The sequence below is a fragment of the Pyxicephalus adspersus genome, chromosome 9 (assembly GCF_032062135.1).
Source record: "Pyxicephalus adspersus chromosome 9, UCB_Pads_2.0, whole genome shotgun sequence".
In the NCBI taxonomy this organism is placed as follows: domain Eukaryota; kingdom Metazoa; phylum Chordata; class Amphibia; order Anura; family Pyxicephalidae; genus Pyxicephalus; species Pyxicephalus adspersus.
Window position 1 is genome coordinate 29,649,346 of NC_092866.1, and position 24,634 is coordinate 29,673,979.

At 37.3% G+C, this 24,634-nt stretch overlaps 1 protein-coding gene across 1 annotated transcript in view; it reads right to left on the reverse strand.

Moving 5' to 3' along the window:
* Positions 1-5,607: 5,607 nt before the first annotated feature.
* The window catches only part of CNIH2 (cornichon family AMPA receptor auxiliary protein 2), a gene marked incomplete in the record, with an annotated part of 141,073 nt that continues 122,046 nt past the window's right edge, over positions 5,608-24,634 (reverse strand). The window contains 3 exon segments of the mRNA XM_072423062.1: positions 5,608-9,522; positions 9,937-9,988; positions 15,300-15,443. Of these exon segments, the coding sequence (XP_072279163.1) occupies positions 9,955-9,988; positions 15,300-15,443 (178 nt within the window).

Sequence of the window (24,634 nt, forward strand, 5' to 3'; positions counted from 1 at the left end):
GTGTTTCTAGAGCTTTGAGAGCAGCAGATATTTTATTTTAAAAAAGGTAGGTAAAGATTACCAGTAAAAGAAGCTTAGGGTCCACCTTTTAATCGTGTATGTAAATATTAAAATATTATAATAAATAGTTCATATTAATGTGAATAAAAATAACATTTTGGCTCTGAGATTAAAAAAGAAAGTCTATAAAGCTGAGATGACAAATAATATGCAAATAAATTATTCTCTTAAACCAGACACCAAGAACTAGTTTGTGTCTTTGCCAACTCTGCCTTAAGAACATTGGGAATTAGTGGAAATCTAGCCATATTTATGTTTTACAGCCACCATTAAGAGCTATACCTTAGTGAAACTTTTTATTTTTCCAAATATGTGTGAATTTAGAAAATATGGGTAATTTATTTATAAAGATCAGGGACACCATTGCTTTTTTCCCTTGCATTTTTTTGCTTTTCCCCCATTTTACCTTATTTTTCCCCAATCTGCAAAAGTTTGAAACACAAAGTTGTGTTTTTTTGAATTTAAAGAAAAAAAATTTTACCAACCAAAAATACAATTATTATGCAGTAGCATTTGTTTGTATTTATCACAATGTACATCGTGGTTCTCATTTGTATGAATACTTTGTACAATGGAAAAATTTCTTAAAAAAATCTTTCTGAATCCTGGCTTCATCACATCCTGTTCCCACGTGGCAACCCTTCTCCCATTTATTTGAATTTTCATGTTGCCACAGCTTGATTTGATAAAGTAATTTCCTTCTTCATAGGGAAATTAAACAATTGAAGCTCTACAAAACTGTAGATGATAGACTATCATTGGAGAGTCTGGGTTATCCAACATACCTGGAATGTATCTGGTCCAGAACTGAAAACATTAGACAAATAACGACAAATGATTTTTAAGGAATCCATTCTATGTTTGCCAGTTCACCCACAATAGTCTTTTGGAGAGCTTTATTAAATCATGCCCAATATATGAAATTACAAGTCCCCACCAATTCCTTAGAGTTGCCTGCTTTTTTCTGTGCAGTAACACATCTAATTTCCAAATATGCACCGCCCAGTGGCTAGCATGGAGGAGCATTTCACTGTACAATCTGTTTAATTTTTATTGTATTACTAAGAATGCTAAACTTGCATATTTGTACCAATATGTAGACATAAGGACTGACCTTGTTCTTTAAGTAAAAACATGGTAAACATTGGTAGATTGGTTATATAGCTAAAAATGCATTTAAAAAAACATGGAAAGAAAATAAAATAGGGGATATTAAATTCTCAATAAAAATTTTGCATTAGTCCTGCAATTTTTAAGAAACATAAATGGCTAGTAGCTTGGCTTTGCTATTTGTGCAGTTGATTTTGCTGAGTATTTTGTTCTTTATCAACAGTGTATTGTGTAACAGTTTGTGAAAGTGCATTGTGTTTGCATCACATTTTAATAATTTTTTTTTAAATCTGACATCAAGACATTGGAAAGAGAAGTGAGATTATAAAAACAGAAAAAGGGCAACCACTGTGAAAATAAAATGAAGGTACTTCAAAGACACGCAAGCATGAATGCTCAGCTGGGAGCAAAAATCACACAAGTAAAATTTGCCAAATTCACATAGCAATAAGACCAACCAACACACAGCATGGTATGCAAACAAATATCATAACGGACATATAGAACCTGATTAATGAAAGCTCTCCAAGGCTGGAGAAAATACGTTTTCAGAAGTGAAGCTGGGTGATCCAGAAAACATGAAATGGATTTTTAAAAATTATTTGCTTTTTACTAGCAAACCTTTTGAATCCTGGGCCAGATCCATTCTAGGTTTGCTGGATCACCCATCTTCACTGATGAAAGTGTATTCTCTCCAGCCTTGGAGAGCTTTCATATATCAGGACCATAATGTCAGATATCTGAATGTGAAAATGCCAGGTATAGCAGCAAGAATATCACACATAGAAGCACCTAGGCAACAAAACTGGGACAACCTAAGAGCCTGTATATTATTCTTAAAATAGTAGCAGCAGAGTGGGAGCAATAAAATGAATATTAAATGTAAGCATGTCCTGCATATAATAGGGCACAGCAGTGTGTGGGAGAGCAGCAGAAATAATATTGCACACAAGGGCTGTACACAGCCAGACATGATAGTGTGGGTGTAGGAAACCGGAATATAACATTGTACTATATCTGTAAATACTAAAGCAACATAATGTGTGAAAAATAGTTTTATTTATGAAAGAAATGGATATCTAGGGACACCACAATAATATTACTTAATGGGTACATTATTATTTATGAGTTATTGACAGCAATATTATGGAATATTCTTTATTTTATATTTTCCTATGATCTAGTCCAATAAAAAACAAGCAGTATACATAAGATTTTAGATAATTCCATACTTTTGCTTAAAGTAATTTTTTTTTGTAATATACAATTTTGTTCTTGCATTGTGATATATGCCCAAATGGAAGATCAGATTGGTAATAGACAAATCTGCCTAGGTTTAATTCATCAAGAGTTCAGGAAATCTAATTTCCTCAAAATTTGGTGAAGCCGCACTTAGAGGTGAATTAGACGAGTAGACAACTGTTAAAACAGACATGTTAAGCCAGGCACTGCCAAAGGTGATGTGTACATCCAGAGCATATTGAGGTGTGTGATTGTACTGCAAAAGGAAAGTTTTTATTAGGGATAGTCCAACAAAAAACAGGGACGTGTTTTACTCCAGTAGTGCAGCAGCTGGACAAGCACAATGTGCAAGGCTAGGTCCTAAAGCTCAGGTTTTACCACACAATAAAATTGGGGATTATATATGTCCGATTTGTGTTATGCCTAACATTTATTTTATTTTAAAAAGCCTTAAAAAACAAACACACAACCACAAAACACAATATAAGGTAAAAATTCCCATTAGAAGGAAGTAAAGGTGGTAGCAAAGAGGTTGATTTGAAAGCAAAAAAGACCCTAAAATAATAACAAGACAGATGTGGGCTGGGTTGCCAAAGGGACTAGCAATTAGACTGAATGTACAGTTTCCTAGCTGACCCTAATCTCTAGGAAGTAGATCATCTTTCACTATTGTTTCCAAGATGCATAAAGACCGATATAGTTCATAAAGAAATAAAATATCTTTTCATGCAGCCAGCTCCATCTCCATATATTTAGGATCCAAAGTCACTTTACTGTAATGGCTTTTCACAGCTCCTCAAAATTTTGGCATGTGTAAGGAGTAGTGTTGGTGTTTGAATTTGGGTTGTCCTTCTATTCGACCCGAATATGGCTATTCAAATTTGGATAGACCTGACCCGAAAAACACAGGATTCGACTGCAAAAATTTGAGAAAAAAAAAGTAAAAAAAAAAAAAAAAAATTATATTAAATGAATTTAATTAGTGTGTTTTTATTTTAACTATTTTTTTTTTTATTTTTTTACAGGTTATCCGACAATTACTCTATGAATCATAATGTCATTGTGGGATTCCCGACCGTGGGAACTTTGCGGTTACGTGCCTTCAATTAGCTGTAACCTGAGGCGATACCAGGGCAGTAGAAGTTCAATGAAGATATGTATCTCCATTCATCACCTCTACTGCTCTGTGATTGGCTGGGGAGAGGAAAATATATATACACATATATACACTAATGTGTACCTGTCACATGAATATTAAAGGGGACCTGTCACATGAAGATTAAAGAGAACCTTTTACATGAATATTAAAGGGCACCTGTCACATGATTATTAAAGAGAACCTGTCACATGAATATTAAAGGGGACCTGTCACATGAATATTAAAGGGGACCTGTCACATGAATATTAAAAGGGGACCTGTCACATGAATAATAAAGAGTACCTGCCATATGAAAATCAAGGGGACCTGTCACATGAATATTAAAGAGTACCTGTCACATGAATAATAAAGGGGACCTGTCACATGAATATTAAAGAATACCTGTCACATGAATATTAAAGAGTACCTGTCACATGAATAATAAAGGGGACCTGTCACATGAATATTAAAGAGCACCTGTCACATGAATNAAAAAAATTGGACAAGGCTTTAATGTTAAATTATTTTATTAAATGAGTGTGTTTGTGTAACAAAACTTTTTTTTTTTACAGGCTATCCCAATGACAGGATGATTTCCAGGGCTGCAATGAACACAGCCCTGGGAATCCACCTGACAGTGAGGGATCGCAGGGCACTAGAGATTAAATGAGGACAAGCCTCTCCATTCACCCCTAGTGCTCGGTGATTGCTTGAGGTTTTACGTTTCTCAGCCATTCAGCACTAGACATGAATGGGGAGACTTGTGCCCACTCATCTCTAGTGCTCTGTGATTGGCTGAGAAATAGGAAACCCTGATGACAGCTCAAGCATCATCAGGATTTCTCTTTCCTTAGCCAATTAGGGAGCGGAGCAGTCAGCGGAGCTCTGCTATGCTGACAGCTCTGCTCCCCTGATTACTCCCACAGCCCTAGAGGAGCTGTGACATGTATTACAGATACAGAACACATGTCATAGCTCCTCTAGGGCTGCGGGAGTGATCAGGGGAGTGGAGCAATAATTATTATAAATAATAATATCGTTAAATAAATAATAATTATCGTTTGAAACGACCAATGAACGACCGACGAACAACCTATTGGCCAAAAATCGTTCTAAAAAAAGTGACCAACGACGCCGATGAACGAGGATTGTTGTTGGAAATGAACGACCACCACTGCGGATCTGATTGGCCGACGATCGTTCACTATCTATCGTGTGTACAGTCGTTCAGTGATCGTGCATGTTTCTGCGGTATACTTTCTCCTATACATGTCACTCCCTACTCCTATACAATTCAAACGATTGTATCTAGCGTGTGGACACTGTTGGTGGATTATTTTTGAACGATCGTATTGTTACAGCATGTACAGAATTGTGCACAATATAATTTTCTAACAATAATTATTGGAAGTGTGTACCTGGCTTTAGCCTAATATTGATGTGACAGGTGCTCTTTAATATTCATGTGAAGTACAGGGGTATGTAATGGTGTTATGTATCTTTTTATGTATCCTTTTATTATGTATCTTTTCACATCTGTTTGGAGGCTGTAGAAGCTCTACACAGTCCTGAAAAACCCAAATTTTTTCTCCTATTGACTTTAATGGTGTTCGACTTTGACATTCGACCAACCGAATAATTTTGCTCTATTCGAGCGAATAGCTGACGAATTGAATAGTGAGCTATTCGACCAACACTAGTAAGGAGTGCAGGCATTTAGGAAGAATTTAAAAAAAAAAGGCTGTGTGACACTAGCTTGAAAAATGTGCAGAATGAAGCATCACAGACAACTATATTCTTTTTTTAAATGCTTATGAAAGCATTGGGGGCCTTTTAGGGATAAGTGCATTTTTAAGTGCATTTCACATGTAAAATATTTTATATGGGTATGTTCAATGTATCTGAAGCTAGTGTGCCTAGTTTGGTTTACAATATCCCTCATTTAGAAGAAGTACAAAATCTCTTGTACACTTAAGATCATAGTAAATATGCAAAAATAGCAGATGATGACTTTCTAGTGTGTTGATTTAAGCTATGAAAGGCCATCCAAATTTTATTATGTATCTTTTCACATCTGTTTGGAGGCTGTAGAAGCTCTACACAGTCCTGAAAAACCCAAATTTTTTCTCCTATTGACTTTAATGGTGTTCGACTTTGACATTCGACCAACCGAATAATTTTGCTCTATTCGAGCGAATAGCTGACGAATTGAATAGTGAGCTATTCGACCAACACTAGTAAGGAGTGCAGGCATTTAGGAAGAATTTAAAAAAAAAAGGCTGTGTGACACTAGCTTGAAAAATGTGCAGAATGAAGCATCACAGACAACTATATTCTTTTTTTAAATGCTTATGAAAGCATTGGGGGCCTTTTAGGGATAAGTGCATTTTTAAGTGCATTTCACATGTAAAATATTTTATATGGGTATGTTCAATGTATCTGAAGCTAGTGTGCCTAGTTTGGTTTACAATATCCCTCATTTAGAAGAAGTACAAAATCTCTTGTACACTTAAGATCATAGTAAATATGCAAAAATAGCAGATGATGACTTTCTAGTGTGTTGATTTAAGCTATGAAAGGCCATCCAAAAAAATCCATCTCTAAATGGATCTAGAACAGAAACATAGATAGCTGAAAACAATGGTATGGGATAGTATTTCAGCACAGTCAGAGTACAGGTAGTAATTGTCTCAAAAATTTGGTGGCAGGATCAAGTGGTTTTCACTTATTAAATGGATAAAACAAAATAAATCTCATGTTATATTTGCCAGACAAAAAGGAAGTAAATAGAAGTTATTTGTTTTACTAACATTCACCTTACTCTTTAAAACAAATAATTTTCTTTTTTGAGTGAAGGATTCACTAGTGGCTGGTCTCTTGTGAAGTTCATTTCCATTGACAATCTTATTTCGGCTTGATTATATTCGATAATCATTATATTCAATGAATATATTTTAACACTAGCACAATGTGTAAGAGTCAAAATGTTTACATTCATACAATTTGAGAAAAAAGATGAGGTTCATTAGAAACAAAGAAAAAAATCATAATTGATGTGATTTTACTTGGTAATAGTCAAAAAATGAGGAAAACAAATTATTAGCAAAAATGTGAAAAATTGCCTGTGTGTTACTAAAAATATTAGCTGTAATTTTACTTAACAGTCAAAATATTAGGAAAAATGGTGAATATTATTAGTAACAATAGGGAAAAAGGCCTGTGTATACCTGGAAATAACTGTTGTGATTTTACTTGGCAGCCTTGAAAAAAACACTGCAAGCATTTTTTTTAACTCCATTTTCCTAATTATCAGTAGCAGAAATACCAACTTGACAAACTTTTTGCCCCTCTTTATTTTTACCTAATAGCAGCTACAAACTGACTTTATCACTATATCATGAACTGTATGTTTTTTTCCTTCTTAATACTTCTTACAAAGTGATCCTATCAATGTAGCACAGTAGTTTAAAATGCTTTTTTCCCAGCTCCTGTAAGTTGACCCTATGTATCACTGTCAGAGATCTAAAATGGTGGTAAATTGCAAGCACTTTATGTAATGTTTTTCTTTCCTATTTCTGTCTCTTTTTTTTTCTACAATTCCTATCTGCCTTTATTTGCCCCAAGCTGCTTGTGACTCTCTTGTACAGTAGCAGAAAATAGCACTTTGTGTAATTGTGTTAGAGGGCTGCACGGGCATCAAACATCTGCAGGAGAAAGGCATGCCAATACAGCCACCTGTCATAGTTACAAATTTAGTCAAGTTAAAAAAGGATATTCAGCCAACTTGAACCATTAGTGAAATAAATATATCCTAAATTAAACCCTATTTGACTTAGCTGATCTAGAGAAAGGCAAACAACTTATCAAGCCTGATACTGTGAGGCAATCAGATGTTTCCTTAAAATATTAATACCCAATTATATTTGGTGCTTCTAAAAAAGCATCCAGCTTTTTCCTAAATCAATCTGAAGAATGTGCTGAAACTACTTCCTGAGGGAACATATTCCACAGACCTTACTGTAGAAATTCCTTCCTTATGCAGAGATTAAACTTCTTTTTCTCCAGATATAAAGAGTGCACTTTTGTCCTTTGCAATGACTTTAAATTGAATGATCATTGAATTATTTTCCCATGCATAGGATAAACTCAAATCCCTCAAGTTCCAAGTTGCAACTGGGTCTGGGTCTGAATTGACTCTTAACGAGTACTAATATTATTAGTACATATAGCTTCCTCTATTATTCTCATTGATGTAGGCCAGCACTTTAATGTCAAATGATATGAGAAGAAAAAAAGGGAGAGAGTGAAAAAAAAAAAAGTGTTTGTGGACAAAAAATTTTCTGCTGAAATACTGTGAATTTTATTGAATTAGATCCGCAAAAAAACCTGTTCCAAACTGTTCTAAGGTCCACTATTCTGGAAGTGTCTCAGAATTGGGAGAATTGTGCATAACAATATTTTGGTTTACAATTAAGAAACTACATTTAGTAATGGAATCGATGTTTGTTTTAAATCCTGACGCGCTTCCAGCTAGGCTTCTTCATGGGAGGTGGTAACATCAAAAGGGGTTGTTACCTTAGAAAATACTAGACATAAGACATAAGCATAACATATACCGGTAGCATAAACTTAAAAGTTACAGTATGCTTCTTGTCTGCTGGAAGTGAGGATTGTATATTAATTAGAAAAAGTATTGATTGTAAACCTCATCAAAAAGATGACTGGTAAGGATTGCATAAAAAATAAAAATTATCTTTCTTACCTTTTTTTTATAAAAATGTTTTTAGGAGGAAAATTAGCAGGTGACATTACAATAGATAGATAGAAGACTGGTTCGTACCCTCTGTGTATTGCAATTTCAGTGCTCCTATCCAGGAGTTTAACTTCAGGTGCTCCTATTCAGGAACAGAGCTGAGGCTGTGTGTCTGTCTGTCTGTATTATCTAAACAGCTTTAGCTTCCAAAGATTAGGAAAGAGTGGTAACTGTCTGTAAATACATGGTCTCACAGCTAACAGTGTGAAGAGATGTACTCTCTAAATTGGGAAAGGTAACGTAGATTAACACTCCAAGAGCCTAAGGAAATCATGTTGAAGAACATACAATACTAATTGTGGGCAGAAATTATATAATTAAATGTAAATGTCATTTTATTCAAATACAGAGATTGATGTTTTTAAAAAAGCTGAAAATCGTCACAAATAAAATTTTGTGCTTATTCACTGTAATTATCAAATAATGTGAAAAGAAAATTCCTATTATCTGTACATGATTGGAGTGAAGATTTTCAGCTTCTTTAGTAAATCATCCCAACTGTTTTATAGGACCATTGTTTGGTACATTATATGCCATATTTTATTTTGCAGAATTCTCTTAAAATCTGTCAAGTTACAGGACATTTTAAGCTTGTGAACAAAGAAGAGAAGATAAGATCTACTCTTTTACAAGGAGAAGCAGCATAATTGCACAAACATTTTTTGAAACAAATCAATATGCATCTATTTATTCATGTGGTGAATATATATATAAATATATATATATATATATATATATATATATATATATATATATATATTTATATATAAATCTTTTATTGACAGTAAAATTCACACATTTCTAAAGAAAAAAGTCACAGACTTCAAATTGGACAAATAAATGCTGTGAGCCAGCAGCAGTCTATAAACAAGAAGGAAAAGGTGAAAAAAGGAAGGCTAGAAAAGAGAAAGGATAGAGAATAATCAGCATAAAGGAGAATTAAGTCAGAGCGAAGCAGACAAAGAGAAGAGGAAGTGAAAGAATTGTGGTACAAAGGGAGATAGAGTCATTTCACTATTAGGCATTCCAGAAGGAGAGATTTCCTAAACACTTTTTTCTCATCAGCAAGGATTCCCATTCTTCTAAGTTTCTTTCCTCTGTCTTCTGGATTCAGATTCAAACAGGCGAAATTCAAAAGGTGACGAGTGTGTATATCATACTAAGAAATGTGGCAAAAAAAGTATAAGGGTACCATTGGAGATAAAACAACATGCAAAAAAAAAAAAAAAAAAACAGAAAGAAAATAGGGTAATTGGGACAAGAGAAAAGGAAAGGAGCGTTGGAAAAGAGAGAAAATGTGTTAGAAATCAGGTAATAAAACTATGCAGATGTTAATAAGGATACATTAATTACTAAAAGGGGTTTGAAGGAATGAAATAAATGTTGATACTATTATTATTATTATTATTATTATTATTAATAATAAAATTATTAATAGAAAACATTTAACATGATATAGGCATTTCTACAAATGTAGATACTGTTGTTGGGATCAATACCAGCATGCAGTGGAGGTGCAGATAAGTAAGTAGGAGTGGGGGCATGAAAGTGGGGCTAGGGACAAATCACTTACCAGAAGAAGCACAGCATCCTACGCGCTGACATAACGTACAGTGGCCCCCACCCTGCGTGCGAGGAAGAAGTGGTATTAGTACAGGGAACTGCATGTATGCAGAGTGGGAATTTTATAGGATGCTGTGTCAATATTCACACATGCATTTACAATGAATTTACAGTTTATCCAGAAATCAAGCAATGTGAGATCTAATTCACTCTATCCATTCAAGTTGGGAATACAACTATAAATATTATTTAGATACAAGATTCTCTTTTGCAAGCAAGCAAAAACATTTTCTGCAAAAATATCAGTGGACACCACAGGTCTACGCACAGAAAAATGGATACAATTGCATTTTTTTGTTTCCATGATTGTATGAACCTATGCAGATACCTGAAGTGTTCTGCATTAACATTAATGAATTCAAAAGATAAATAAAGGTCTGAAAAGTTTATGATGGCCTTCAAAGTCAGTGCAGGACTTTAGTTTTAAGATTCCAAGCCTATGTAAAGTGCGGTGCTGAGATCACACAGGTGAAAAAATGTAAAAATACTGTCCTATATGCAAAGGAAGTTTACTAGTAGATGTTCTAGAAATTTTTAATAAAGTATCATGCTGGCCTAATGTGCCAAAGTGATTGTGCTAAGAACTGCTGCTACTTTTGAAAACATCCATCCCAGAACTCTGTAGCACATCAACACTAATGTTTTCCAGAGAAGAAACACCAACAGTTCTCAGCAAAAGCATACAATGTTCCTAAATAAGTTGGTGACAACAAAGAAAAGTATTTACTTGTCACTTCACATTTCAATTGTCATTAATCCTCATTCAGCATTGCATGCCTGTATTAATCCAGTTTACAGAATAATTGTGGCTGATTTTTGCTTGAATAGGCTTTAAAATGATTTTCCGTGAAAATACTGCTTTTTGCTCAGTACTGACATAGCTGAGATAGTAAATCACAACTCTTATCATATCAAATGAGCCACTGTTACAATTAAATTAGTAATTGTTTATTTTTTCTTGGTGTTTTTTTTATTATACAAGCCCAGGGCTGTCCAACTCAGGTTCTCTGGGGCCAGGATCTACACATTTTTTTTAACACATCATTACCATGCAGCAGCAAGTTTAGTAAGATATTGTTTACCAAGGGCTCTATTTATTAAACAGAGAATCTGACATACCCTCCAATATTCCCTGATGGGAATCAATTACTGCCATTGAAACACATGGACCTGAAAGATTCCCAATAGAGAATATCTGATTCTTTGTTTATAAATAGAGCCCAAAGATTATATGGAAATCCTGGCCTGTTTGTGGCCCCTGGGAACCAAAGTCAGTGCTATCCTGTAAATACAGATTTAATATGTATTTATTATGTATCCAGACCCTGAAATAAAAATGTAATATATTGCAGTTTACCAGTCCTTGATGTGGTGGCTGCATTAATAGTTTTATTACATTTATTTTCAACTGATGATTTTGCCAGTAAAAAACTTCTTGTCCTAAAGATATCTATGGAGGACCAGTATTGTCACATAGGGACAGGAAGTATAATAGAACTACTATTATGATAATGCATACACCCTCTTATTTCTCCTACTCCTTTTCTGCTAATCCCACCATAGCTCCCCAAACTGGCAATGAGGAGTCAGCATAATAATTTGATAACAAGATTACTGACTTGCTGTAGGAGGATGGTCCAGGTCATGCACAAACATTCCTCATTTCATATATTGAAGATGAGGAAGACCGTAATAGGACCGCAGAAAAATGGGGACGTCACGCAAAAAGCAGCGAGAGTCTATCATCTGGAGCTTGGCAAATGGCCTTTGGGTCTGTTTATTGAAGAAAAAATCAATTCACAGGGATAGACAGAAGAGCACTGAGGGAGATTTTTGTCCTCAACTGATTGTCAAGGACTGAAGGGAGCATTCATTCCAATCTCTGGCACCACTAGAGAGATTCTAATCTCTTTTGGAATGACTGGGACATCAACTGGGAATGAAGGGACATCTATATAGAATGCTCTTCAACCTCGGGCTGCAGCATAATCAGCCATGGTGAAAGTACCAGCCATTTTGGTACCACTTACTTAAAGAAACACATCTAGGAAAACAAAAAAATAGCACCAATAACATCTTGTTAGGTGTCCATAAATAATTTGAATAGTCCTTAGTATAGTCACACTGAAAAAGCCAATGCATGTGATAAGTTAAAATAATACTTTGAGAATTTAAGTGAACTCATATATTTCATACTGATCTGATTAAAATGACCGAAAGAGCTACAGAGTATGTAATCCCAGGATGAAGTGCAAGAAGACACTTCTATTGCCTGTACACCCTATTGGATCCCACTACACGGGGAAAATGGCCTATTATACTGCCACCATCCTAAAGGAGGCCCTAAAAGGTGACATTTAAAAAGCAACTGCATTAGTATCTATTGGTTGCGATTCCTGATGAATTCCCCCCAATGAACAATGTGCCTCCAGTCCTTTGTCCTGGAAAAAGATTGCAATGGCAATTTGCTGCCTTAGTGCCAAATTTTCTTTTCTAAACAACAAAGGCCATTAAAATGAGAATGACATTTTGAAAGTTGTGGTCACAGTGGGAAAGAAAAGTAAAGTCTAGCAAAGAACAAAAAATAGTGGAGATGAGGTCAACTGTAACAGTCAGTATCAATCTCTGCCGAGGACCATTGTGTGAGGTTGAAAGGGGAGGTGAGTTAGACAGTTAATCGCTACTCATTAGGGTGAACAGATGAGTAAAATAGTGTATACAAAAGTAAACAATACTGTTACTTTGTATCAATCAACTCACATCTGGATGATTTCAGTAAATACTGTGTCTGTGTTTTTTGTAGTTTGTCTTCCTATGCCACGAGTCTTCTGTACTATTTTGGTGTATTTGGCTGCTGCAGTTATTTTGCCAGAACAAACCACCAGAATGATTTCCTCTTTACCTTTAAAGGTGTTTGGGACTACTAGAATCCAGGATATTATTACATGTTAGGCAATCATCATCTTCATCTACCACCTGTCCACTTGACCCAATCCCCTCTGATCTACACCATGCCCACTCCCCCCACCCTGGCCCCCGCAGTAACTGAACTATCCTTCCTAACTCTTTTCACTTGTATCTTCCCCTCAGCCTTCAAACATGCCATTATTCTCCCTATCCTAAGGAAACCCTCACTAGACCCCTCATTACTTTTAAGTTACCTATCTCCCTTCTCCCATAATTTTTCCAACTTCTTTAGTGCCTTGTCTATAGAAAACTTATCTCACTAACTATCTTAACACCAACGCTCTACTCTCCACTCCAGTCTGGTTTTTGAGCTGCCTATTCCACAGCCTTTACTAAGGTGGCCTAAGTCTCAAGGCAACTTTTTTCTCCTTCTCCTAGATCTTTCCTCTGGTTTTGACACTGTTGATTACCCCCTCCTAATCCAAATCATTAACTCTATTGGTATCAGTATAGTGACGCTGCTCTCTCTTAGTTTGCTTCCTACCTGTCTGACCTCTCCTTTCAAGTTTCTTTCAATGGTTATTCCTCCTCTCCTGCTCTCCTCCCTGTTAGTGTTCCCCAATGGTCAGTCCTTGGACTTTTCTCAGTACACCTCCTTACCCAGTAGTCTCATAGCCTCCTTTGGTTTACAGTACCATCTGTATGCTGATGACACTCAAATCTATCTGTCCACCTCTAACAAGTCTCTGTCAGTCCTGGATAAGGTTTCATTCTGTCTGCCAGCCATCTCATCATGGATGGCTGACAGGTTTCTGAAACTAAACTTGGATAAAACAGAACTTATCATCTTCCTCCCCTCCCTCACATTCCAAATCGCTGACATATTTCTAACTGTTAATAACACTGTTATTAGTCCATCCCGCCTGGCACGTTGTCCTGCCATCACCTTCGATTCTGCCCTCTCATTCACTCCCCACATTCAGAACATTCCAGGTCCTGCCACTTTCACCTGGGCAACATCTCCAAAATTCACCCCTACCTGTCCCCAGAGGCCACCAGACTCCTTGTTCACGCTCTTATCTCTCATCTGGCCTACTGTAACATCCTCCTTTCTGGTATTCTATTAATCTGACTCTCTCCTCTACAATATATGATGAACTCTGCAGCTAGACTTATCCATCCTTCCCACAACTCCTCTTCTGCTGCCTCTCTTTGCAATTCTATACACTGTCCTCCATTTCACCTTGGAGTCAAATTTAAGCTCCTGTGCTTTGCCTTAAAATCCTTTCATAGCTTCTGTCCCACCTACCTTTCCTACACCCCTAGCCCCCTTGATCTGTAAACAGGAAATTAAATATTTATTATTTTTCTGGATGTTTACAGTGTTGGATAATATATAATATACTGTGTAAAATTCATTATTATGGCTGATGCTGTGATTTGACCTTGAACTTGGTTATGACTTTACAGCAGTCATAGACAGGTAGATGTGCAGAAGTGACTTAACATATGACTTTTAAATGCTGATTAGCATAATAGCATATACACTGCTTCCACTGCACTTTTTTTTAGTGGTGAACTACCTATATCATTATTACAAACCTGGAAAATTTTATATAACAATATATGTGATACAGTTTGGCATGACTACTTTCTGTGCTAACAATATAATTTTGTAAACTGATGTAGCCATAAATCTATATTTTTTACAATTACTGGATGCAGCTATGCAGGCATATTTGCACGGATACTAAGCTCTGGAGTGTTTAGCAGTTATCCAGTACTAGGGATTTGAGAATTTTCATTCTCTTTAGAAAATCTGCCAGTATACTTTCATTCAGTCGTAATGTGTAATGTTTATTTTTTGCACTCTGGATCGTTTTTTTTTGAATCACTGTAATACCCCGGTTTTTTTCATATATTTCTATATCTTTTATGGAACCACAGACTATAGTTTTGCTGCCCTCCAATTTGTGAAAGGGAATTATAGTGTTCACACTTAATGGCAGTATTATTGTATTCACTCTTTTCTTGCTGTGAACAATCTGGGTGAATATGTTTAATTTAAAAGTGATTGTTCTACTATACAATGATGTACTATAATTGTGGTTAAGTTCTTGAGCATGGTTCTGTATGTTTTTCATAGTTATCATATGAAGGTTAGCTGTAGAAGTTGTGAAAGTAGTGACTACAATTTGTATTATCATTTTGTGCTGGTTTTATAGAACTGGACAGAACACATGGCAGAATAGGATTTCTGATCAGCAGGACTTTCTTTTCTGCAATTAATAAACCAGTTGCCTTTGCTGGGGGTTATATACCCTTTAGATTATCAGTAAAGAACTCATAATACTCAATGTAATATCTTACTGTCAGAAAAAATCTTTCTTGAGATATAAAACTTACCTGTACAGATAGTAAAAGAAGGACAGCAAGTAAAATGCTAGTTTACACCAGGCTTCCTTTTGGCAGTAATTTAGAATGTCCACATTCATTATGGACACTGGGTCAAACATAACTTCTGAACCATCTGCAGGTCGATGGAAGTACCTGTAACAGGCCACAGAAAAATTACCATCTCATATGCAGTCCTAAATCATTTTCCATTATGCATGTGGATTGCTAATAGCATCTTCAGTTATCTCAGTGTTCAGTTCAGGAAAAAGACAGCTGGCAAGTGTAAAATGACTAAATAATATCAGCATCAAGAACATCTAGGACCAGCTGACAGAATTAAACAATTCACAACTTGATGGGAAAGTCATTAGTAATTTAGTGCAATAAAGGAAAAAAACACACTTTGGTTAAACATTTGATATAAATGTGTAAAAAAATATAATGGCCCTTTTGTAAAATAATGTTTTGGTTTTTTTTTAAATTACCTTTCTGTGTCAGTTTTCAATCTATGACTATATAAATTTGACTAATAATTCAAATGAAGGCATATGGGCATTTGGTACAGGCGATCCGGGGCAGTTCCAGTGCTTGGCACCTTGACAGCAATGAATGAGTTAGTTCTTAATGATTCAATGATTCAACATTTGACAGTGGTTAGTACTAAGCCACTTACTACTGCCCCAATTAATTTGCTATGGGAAGTCACTACATGTACTGACTCAGCTGAGCCACAAGCCTTAGTTTTTTACAATAATGTAGCAGCAAACCTGAAGTTCCAGCCACATTGACACTGTAAAAATCCTCTTGATCAAATGTAGCAAGCTACCAAACTTTGATATGCTAGGTACCTGATATGCACTGATAATTTAGGTATAGCAACTGCAAGAAATTGTTAAAAAAAATTGTTAAAAAAAGAGTCAGTATATACATACATACATGCAAGTCAAAATTGATGCGTATATCATTTATGGTGAAAAAAAAAAACACTTTGTCCCCTATAAGGCTATCACAGGTGTTCTCAAACTGTGGTGTGGTGTGCTTGGTGTGTGCCCAGTACCTGAAACCATCAGCTATCAGCAAGCACCATAGTACACCAGACTTTGATACCAGGCTTTTTCATTTATGATATGTGATACACATGTAAAACTTTCAATTTTCAGGTGTTTTATAGACCTCGGAAACCTTTACCTTGTATTTGTTTTTATTGTTTTATGTTAATTGTATATTGTATCTACCCAAATAGGCCGACAGCAATGCTTGTTGTATGTTCGAGTTTGTATTTCCCTTTTTTCTTTTTTGTCTTTTGTGTAATGTAATGTTTGTATTATTTAAAAAATTTTGAAAATTTAATAAAGATTTATTGAAAAATAAAAAAATGAACAAATCTGCAGTGCTTAGCTACCAATAATGTCTTTCTAGATAAACAAAGTTACTTAAAAAAAATAAGCAAATATGAATGTAAAATAAACAAATAAAAACATATAATATCTTAGCGCTTCAATGTATGTTCTTCTTTGTGACTCAATTTCCACCACAGATGTGACTAGAAACTGGTCTGAACCTCACATTTTTTTGTTACCTCCCTACTACAATACTAAGGTATTTGGAGCTTATAATAAACCATTTCGGCTTGATAGGTAATTGATGGCCCAATATATATAAAATTAATCTTAATATTTAATTATTATGTTCCACAGGATGCTCAAAGAATATGAACATAAAAAATGTATATGATGTAGTAAACTTTTTTCTAAAATCAAGATAATACAAAAAAATGATCCCTTCAAAAGGTGTATAGTGTAGCAGTATAAATTATGCTTAAAATATTCCCCTAAAAAAGTCAAACACCTGATTTATTTATCTTTATGTTTTCACCAAAGAGTCCAACAATCTTCTCCTAAGGTTGACACATTTTTTGAATCAGATTAAAAGTGAAATATGTACATCCTGGGTGAGAACATCGATAAATACATCTCATACATACAGAAAAAAAACTATTGTTGATGTGAAATATATATTAGGTTTTGGGTTGACACAGATCCCAGTGCTTCTTATCTAAATTGCAGTTCATTTTTTTAACTTTTACTTAGAAATCATTATAATCCCCAGTTAGCTGGCATTATTATCATCCTTTTCATACTTCATCATAAGATAATTAACATTCCTATGAGTTTGATTAGTCATGATTTACCAAAAAATTTACATTTTAACATTGGATTTAATGAAAATATGTGAGTATAGGTTGATTTACACATTTCTGTAAATGTACTTATGAAAGTTTGGGGAATGTTGGATTAAAGTTAGGTGAATCTTGAGTAAAAATATTTATCAATACTTGCTCTTGCAAATGAATTAAAAAGTTGTCACCTAAGGAGTTAACTCTCTTCTTTTTATTTTCTCATTTAAAGTGACAAAAAAATAGCATAGTGCACATAATTTTTTGTTTACTTTGTTACTGTTGTTGAATGAATATGTCCTGTGTATGTTTCTTTTTTTGTTTGTTTGTTAATTCACAAACCTTCAGCTCATCAAGCCACATCATACAAATATTTTCCAGACTTTATGAGAAATAAAAATGGGGGCTTGAGCATGTAGTTTCACAGAGCTCTCTGCTGTTAGCTGCTTTTTTCCAGTCTAGTTTGCGATCAGCGAACTTAAAAACCTAAGCCTTGGAACAAGACACACAGAAGAACTTAAATCTTCAGCAGTATTTCTCATCTCCCCCGACCTCTGAGACGTCTGCTGCACCATCCAAGATGGTGCCCAAGCGTGTTCGTACGGCTGCTAAGATCTAGGTCTCCTGCGCTTTTGGATCCATAGCTGTCAGATCGCTCCGGCCTAGATATGAAGTCCATATTGAGACATCTGCTGTCTATGGTGGACCTCAATGCCTTGGCTGCTCGTTTTGAGACATCCTTTAAACTTGAGATTGAGGCCTTACAACAACAGGCAACATCTATTGACTCCAGAGTTCCAGCGGTACTTTTTGGAGCTATAAGAGGAGGAGTAATAGTATTGTGGTGCCCCTGTTAATTGGGGGCACAGCCTTACTACCTTAACCTGGTTCTTCCTACCAGGTACTTCTTTCTTTTCTTTCACCTTCACCCTTTCTCTCTTCCCTTCTATCTTTCTTATTCCATCTACCAACCCCTTTTTGGTGGACCCACTGTCACCAGCCCAATGGGTGAAGACATAAATGGGGTGCAGGGTCTAAGCAACAGCTCGTTCTTCTCCAGACCCTCTAGAGGTGAGGATGTTGTGGGGCTAGCTTCTGCCAGGTTGTGGTCCTCATGCTCTCCAAGGAAGGTGACTGCTAACTAGCAGGAACAAAGCATGGTGCTGAAGCAGAAGCCATAGAATGATCAGACAAGCCAAAGGTCAGGGCAAGCAACAATCAGGAATAGTCAGGAAACAAGCCGGGATCGGTACATGAAAAAGTCAGAAACAGGAGGCACAATCTCTTTTTCTGAGGCGGCAGGAACAGGGCTAGGAGGGATGAACTTCCTGGAGAACCTGTTAAAAACGACTGGCTTGAGGAGGGAAAGATGGAAGGAGTTATGGACCTTATAAGACAGAGGCAGTTTCAACTTGTAAGTGACGTGGTTGACCTGAGACAAAACAGGAAACGGACCAATGAAGCATGGTGAAAACTTGGGAGAGAGCATTAGCAACCGAATATACTTTGTGGAAAGCCAAACCTTGTCACCTGGAGAAAGCTAGGAAGCAGGAGCTCTCCTCTTTCAGCTCATCTTTTATAACGAGCAGAGGAAGATAGCAAGGCCTCATGGGCTTTTTTCCAAACTTGCTGGAAATGATCAGCCGCAGCAGCAAGAACATTTGAAGAAGAAGGAGCAGGAGAAGGAAGCCTGGAATGAAGACCGGAGACAATGAAGAAAGGAGTCAGACCTGTGGATTTGCTGGCATGAATATTGTGGGCAAGTTCAGCCCACAGCAGGAGTTCTGACCAGTCATCTTGCTGGGAGTTGGCAAAAAAACGCAGATATTTTTCCAGAGATTGATTAATTCACTCAGTTTTCCCATTGGACGGAGGGTGATAAGCAGAAGAGAGAAGTCCAACTTGATCTCTAGAAGGCGAGAAAGCGCCCTCTAGAAGCAGGAAGTAAATTGCACTCCGCGATCTGAGATAATGTGGGAAGGCAAGCTGTGTAGCCGAATGATTTTCTTGAGGAAGATCGTCGCCAAAGCCAATGGAAGACCAGGTAGAGGAATGAAATGGGCCATTTTCGAAAATCAATCAACCCCAACCTAAATCATGGACAAACCATTGGAGGAGGGAAGATCAGTAACAAATTTTATGGAGATGTGTGACCAGGGTTGTTCCGGAGTGGGAAGCAGAAGTAGAGGACCTGAGGGGAGCTTCTGTGGCACCTTGTGTCGGGCACATTGGATACATGTAGCTATGAAGTCCACCACATCTGATCTGGCCACCAGTACCTACGGCTAATCAGTTCGAAAGTCTTCCATTGCCTGTGATGCCTAGCAAACTTGGCATGACCTCATTGAAGGATCAAAGTGCGTTGACCCTTTTGAACCAAGATTTTTCCTGGAGGAACTTGAATCAGCTGGACTGGGGCCGTGGGCACGATTCGAGCCGGGTCTATGATGAAGGCTGTTTCCACTTCAGGATTCTCCTTCCCAAGGAAACAGGACAATGCATCTGCCTTTACATTTTTGGAACCCGGTTGATAGGTGAGCAGAAAGATAATTCTGGAGAAAAGAGTGCCCAGCAGGCTTGACGGGGGTTTAGGCAATGTATTGTCTGAAGATATTGCAAATTCTTGTGATCAGTGTAAATGGTCACTGGGTGGTGAGCTCCCTCCAGCAAATGGCGCCATTCCTCAAGGACAAGCTTGACAGCAAGTAGCTCCCGGTACCCACAGGTCCTGAGCATGCCAAGAAGTGTTCTTCTGAGAAAGAATGGCACCAACCCCAACAGAAGAGTTGTCCAAGTCCAAGAAAAAAGGCTGACAAGTGTCCGGGTGAACCAACCCAGGAGAAGAAGCAAAGGCTTCTTAGTAGTTGAAAGGCCTGAAGAGCCTCGGTCAAACAGGCTTTACAATTGCTCCCTTACTTGGTCATAGAAGTAATGGGTGCAACGAGCGTGAAGTAGTCTTGGATGAACTGCCAGTAGTAGTTGGCAAAGCCAAGAAACCTCTGAATCAACTTCAGATCGAGGGGTTGTGGCCAGTCTAGTATGGCCGTAAGACACTATGTACCCCAGGAAAAGGTCTTTAGGGTGCTCAAAGAGGCATTTCTCAGCCTTAGCATACAGTCTGTTGTGCCGAAGTCACTGCAGAACTGTTTTAACATGGTCTTGATGAGATAGTAGATTCCTAGAGTACACCAGAATATCATCCAAACAGACAATCATGTAGACATATAGGAGGTCCCGGAAGACATCATTCATTAAATCTTGGAAGACTGCAGGAGCATTGCAGAGCCCGAACAGCATAACCAGGTATTCATGGTGGCCGTCTCGGGTATTGAAAGCTGTCTTCTATTCATCACCCTTTGCCGATGAAAATTAAACTGTAGACATCCGGCAAAAGATCAGGGCAGGCAGCAATCAGAAATAGTCAGGAAACAAACCGGTGTCGGTATACGAATAAGTTAGAAACAGGAGGCGGAAACTAGAACAGCGGAAACCTGGAACCGGAAGCGAAAGGAACTCCTTGTCCAGGCAACTTCCTGTTGCCAGCCACTTCCTTAAAAAGGGGATGTTATGTGATGAATATGTGAGCCACAGACTCCTAACCCACCAGCAGAGGGAATGCAGGTGAAGGGACAGTCTGGGAACACTCTAGTCCTCTGAGGCAAAGGAGCAGCTGATTGAGAGTAACATGACCTGGACAAAGAAGTGAACAGAGAGTAGGATCCTGAAACAGAGTTGGTGCTGGCAGCAGGGGAGTGCAAGGTGGGTGGGCTTGAAGAAAGCACAGATCCCCTGGACTTGCGGGCATCTGTGACAGTAAATTTTCCAAATTCCAATCAAGTGACATTTTTGGAATCTGTACTGGAGCTTGTGGAGGAAAATAGTGAGGGGACTTCAATTTTGGGTTGGGATTTTAATCTTGTTCTCAATCCCACTTTAGATGTTTCCAAGGGGACGTTCAGTTTTTGTCTTATGAGACAATGCAGAGAATTCAATGGCTTCTCCATGTACACCAATTCACAGATATTTGGAGAATTCATCACCCTGCAGAAAAGAATTATATCTATTATTCCCAAAGGCACAAAACATATTCCAGGATACATTTCTTTTTTGTTAAACATCCTACTTTTGGAGGTTAAATTATTCACTTTTAGAATCTCCAGAGGTGCGAGCCAAGACAAAATCAGACTTAAAGACCATTTTTGAGCTGAACAAGGCCTCAGTTGATAACACTGGTGAACAATTTTGAACAATTTTTTTGTTGACTTCAATTTTTTAAGATTATTTACACTAAAATAGGTATGCTGATTCTGAAAGTGCAGTTAGTTTTCTTCTATCACGTCAGTTGTTTTTCTCTACTGCTTATATTAATGTGATTACTGTAGCGTGGATCTGCATAGGCTATTCAAATACAAGCAAGACAGTATGGTCAGAGATTGTGTGCTGCTCTACATACTGAATAAGCAATTTTTTTTTTACTTACACACATATTTCCTTTCTTTCAGATCATGTCTGGCTCTGCTGTTTCTCATCGTAAGTGCCTAAACAACCCTGATTCATTTTGTTATATCTTTGGCAGTTTCACCATTCCCAGTCAAGGGGCGAACATCAGCAGATTTGTAGAGCAAGCCTATTTGGCATATTTCAAAGTTAAACTTGGTGATCAAGATTAAGTCTTGAGCCCCTCATAAGGAGCCTGATTCATCAAGCCAAATCGGAAGCTTGCTTGTGTGCACGTAATCGCGATCTGGAATCGGACGCCAAAAACCTATTTATCAACCAAATTTTGACTGGCGAGAATACGCTGGCATATTCACTAGGCATTTATCAACTGAAATGCTTGCTCGCTCCGAGCCACGCGTCTCTGTGAGCTTGACACTGGCAGGCTTGCATTAAAAGTCACTGTTCTAAAAAAATCATTCTTTTAAATGACACACATCTTACACTTAGCCCTAGATAAAAATGTTTGGGCTGTTCAAATGTTTCAAACATATAAATTAGCTAAGAAATAAGCATATTTTTAAATGACTCATTATTTTCAGGATCGGAATAAGTTAACAGATTTCAGATGTTTACATAGGCGGCTACCTAAACACTTACAATGCCCGACCCGAGGATCGGCCAGTTGCTTTGGGAGCTATATAAGTTGGAGGTAATTCACAAATCACAACTTACCCCGGATATTGAAAACCAGATTGTACACACAGGAGTGAATTAGATAGCTATACCGCTTCAAATTAAAATTCTACGTAACTAAATGTAGGTTTTTATTATGAGCATTCCAATAAATGTGGCAAGGCTCTAGCAGGAGCTTTACGGGAAAAAAGGGACCAATCCTTTATTCTGAGTGTTGTCCTTTTAGCTAGGAGGATGTTACACTGCACTCCAGGCATAGCAGAGACTTTTCAGTCTTTTTATGGCAAGCTTTACAATTTGGGAAAAAATAAATCTGCAGATGCTGTCCCCAACAAGGCGAACATGATTTGAGCCTATGTTCATTCTTCTGGCCCTCCTTCTATTTCAGAGGAGTCAGCGGAAGCCCTTAACGCTCCGATATCTGCAGAGGAACTGTCAGAAAGATGAGATGGGAAGATCCTCAGAAGGCATTCGAAAGGGTGGACTGGGATTTTTTAAAGCTTACCCTGTCACATATAGGACTGCCACCAAATCTGTTATACTGGAAATACTCACCTAATTCTACTCCAACTGCCTATATCAAAATCAATGGTTTCCTTTCCCAACCTTTTCCATCAGCAATGGTACAAGGTAGGGGTGTCCATTGTCCCCTTTATTATTTATTTTGATATTGGAACCATTCCATAGGCATGTTAGGATCAATCTGGGCATACAAGGTATACAGGTACAAAAATAAGTTCACAAAGTGGCTGTAAATGCCAACGATGTACTTTTTTATTTCACTTCTCCACGGACCACTTTACCTAATTTGTTTACGGAGATCACCTCTTACTCATCACTTTCTAACTATAAGATCAATCTCCAGAAATCTAAGGCGTTGTCCCTTACCTTATTCAGGAAATTGGTTTACAGTTTATTTCCATATTTCCCCTTTTACATGGCCAAGATGGATATTTCATATCTTGGGACCCAGATACCTGCCAAATTATCACAGGTTGTAGCCCTGAGTTTTCTCCCCCTATTAAACTCTTTCAGAGGGGATCTGCAGTGTTGGAGACAGCAGGAGTTTTCCTGGTTTGGTCAGTGCAATATTGTAAAGACGAATGCAATGCTTCATCTTTTGTATCTTCTACAAGCACTCCCCGTTTAAATACCTCATTATCTGCTGGGTACATTTCGGCAGGAGTTCCTTTGTATAGGATGGAGACAGTCCCAGAAACAATGAGCAGATTCTTAGGCTACACAAAACAAGAAGTGGTATATCAATAGGCCGCACACCTGATGTGACTCGTTGATTGGTGTAGGCGTAGGGCTCTCAAACTGTGGGTGGCACTGAAAGATGCGGTATTTCAGATTCCACTAGCTGGAGCAGTATGGGCCCCTTCCAATTCTTTTGTGGAGGTGATGAAGCACCCATTATTAGGTCCTACAATATGCATGCTTGCAAAATATTTTAAAGCATTAAAGGTATCGACATACCCCTCACCAATGTCCCCGATTCTAGGCCACCCACAGTTCCTTTCGGGTTAGGTGATCCTGTTTTCAGAATTTGGAGAGAACAAGGAAAATTTTGTGCTACACATTTTATTCATGGGTCGGGAAGGTTAACGAGTGCATCCTTGTAATCCGAATATTCCTTACCGAATTTGGATGCCTGGCGAGTATTTCAATTGTCCTATTTTCTCCGTTTAACCGTTTCTTCGTCCACAGTCAAATTTAGAATCACTCTGTTTAGGAGAAAGTCTACTACGAAGTAATTTATCATATACTTACCAATTATTGCTAACCAAGTCATGTGCAATACATTTGTCCTTTGTTGCGAAAAGGGACCTTAACACTCATTTTTCACCTGAACAGTAGGAACAGTTACTGTATTTTGGTCATAAAGCCTAATTAATATCAGGAATTATCCTATAAATTGCTTACACTGTGGTACAGAGTTCCGACTGTTCTTGCGAAGATGTACAAGCAGGTGGATGGGGTGTGCTGGTGGTGTAGAAGATGTCCGGGTAGCTTACTACACATATTCTGGTCT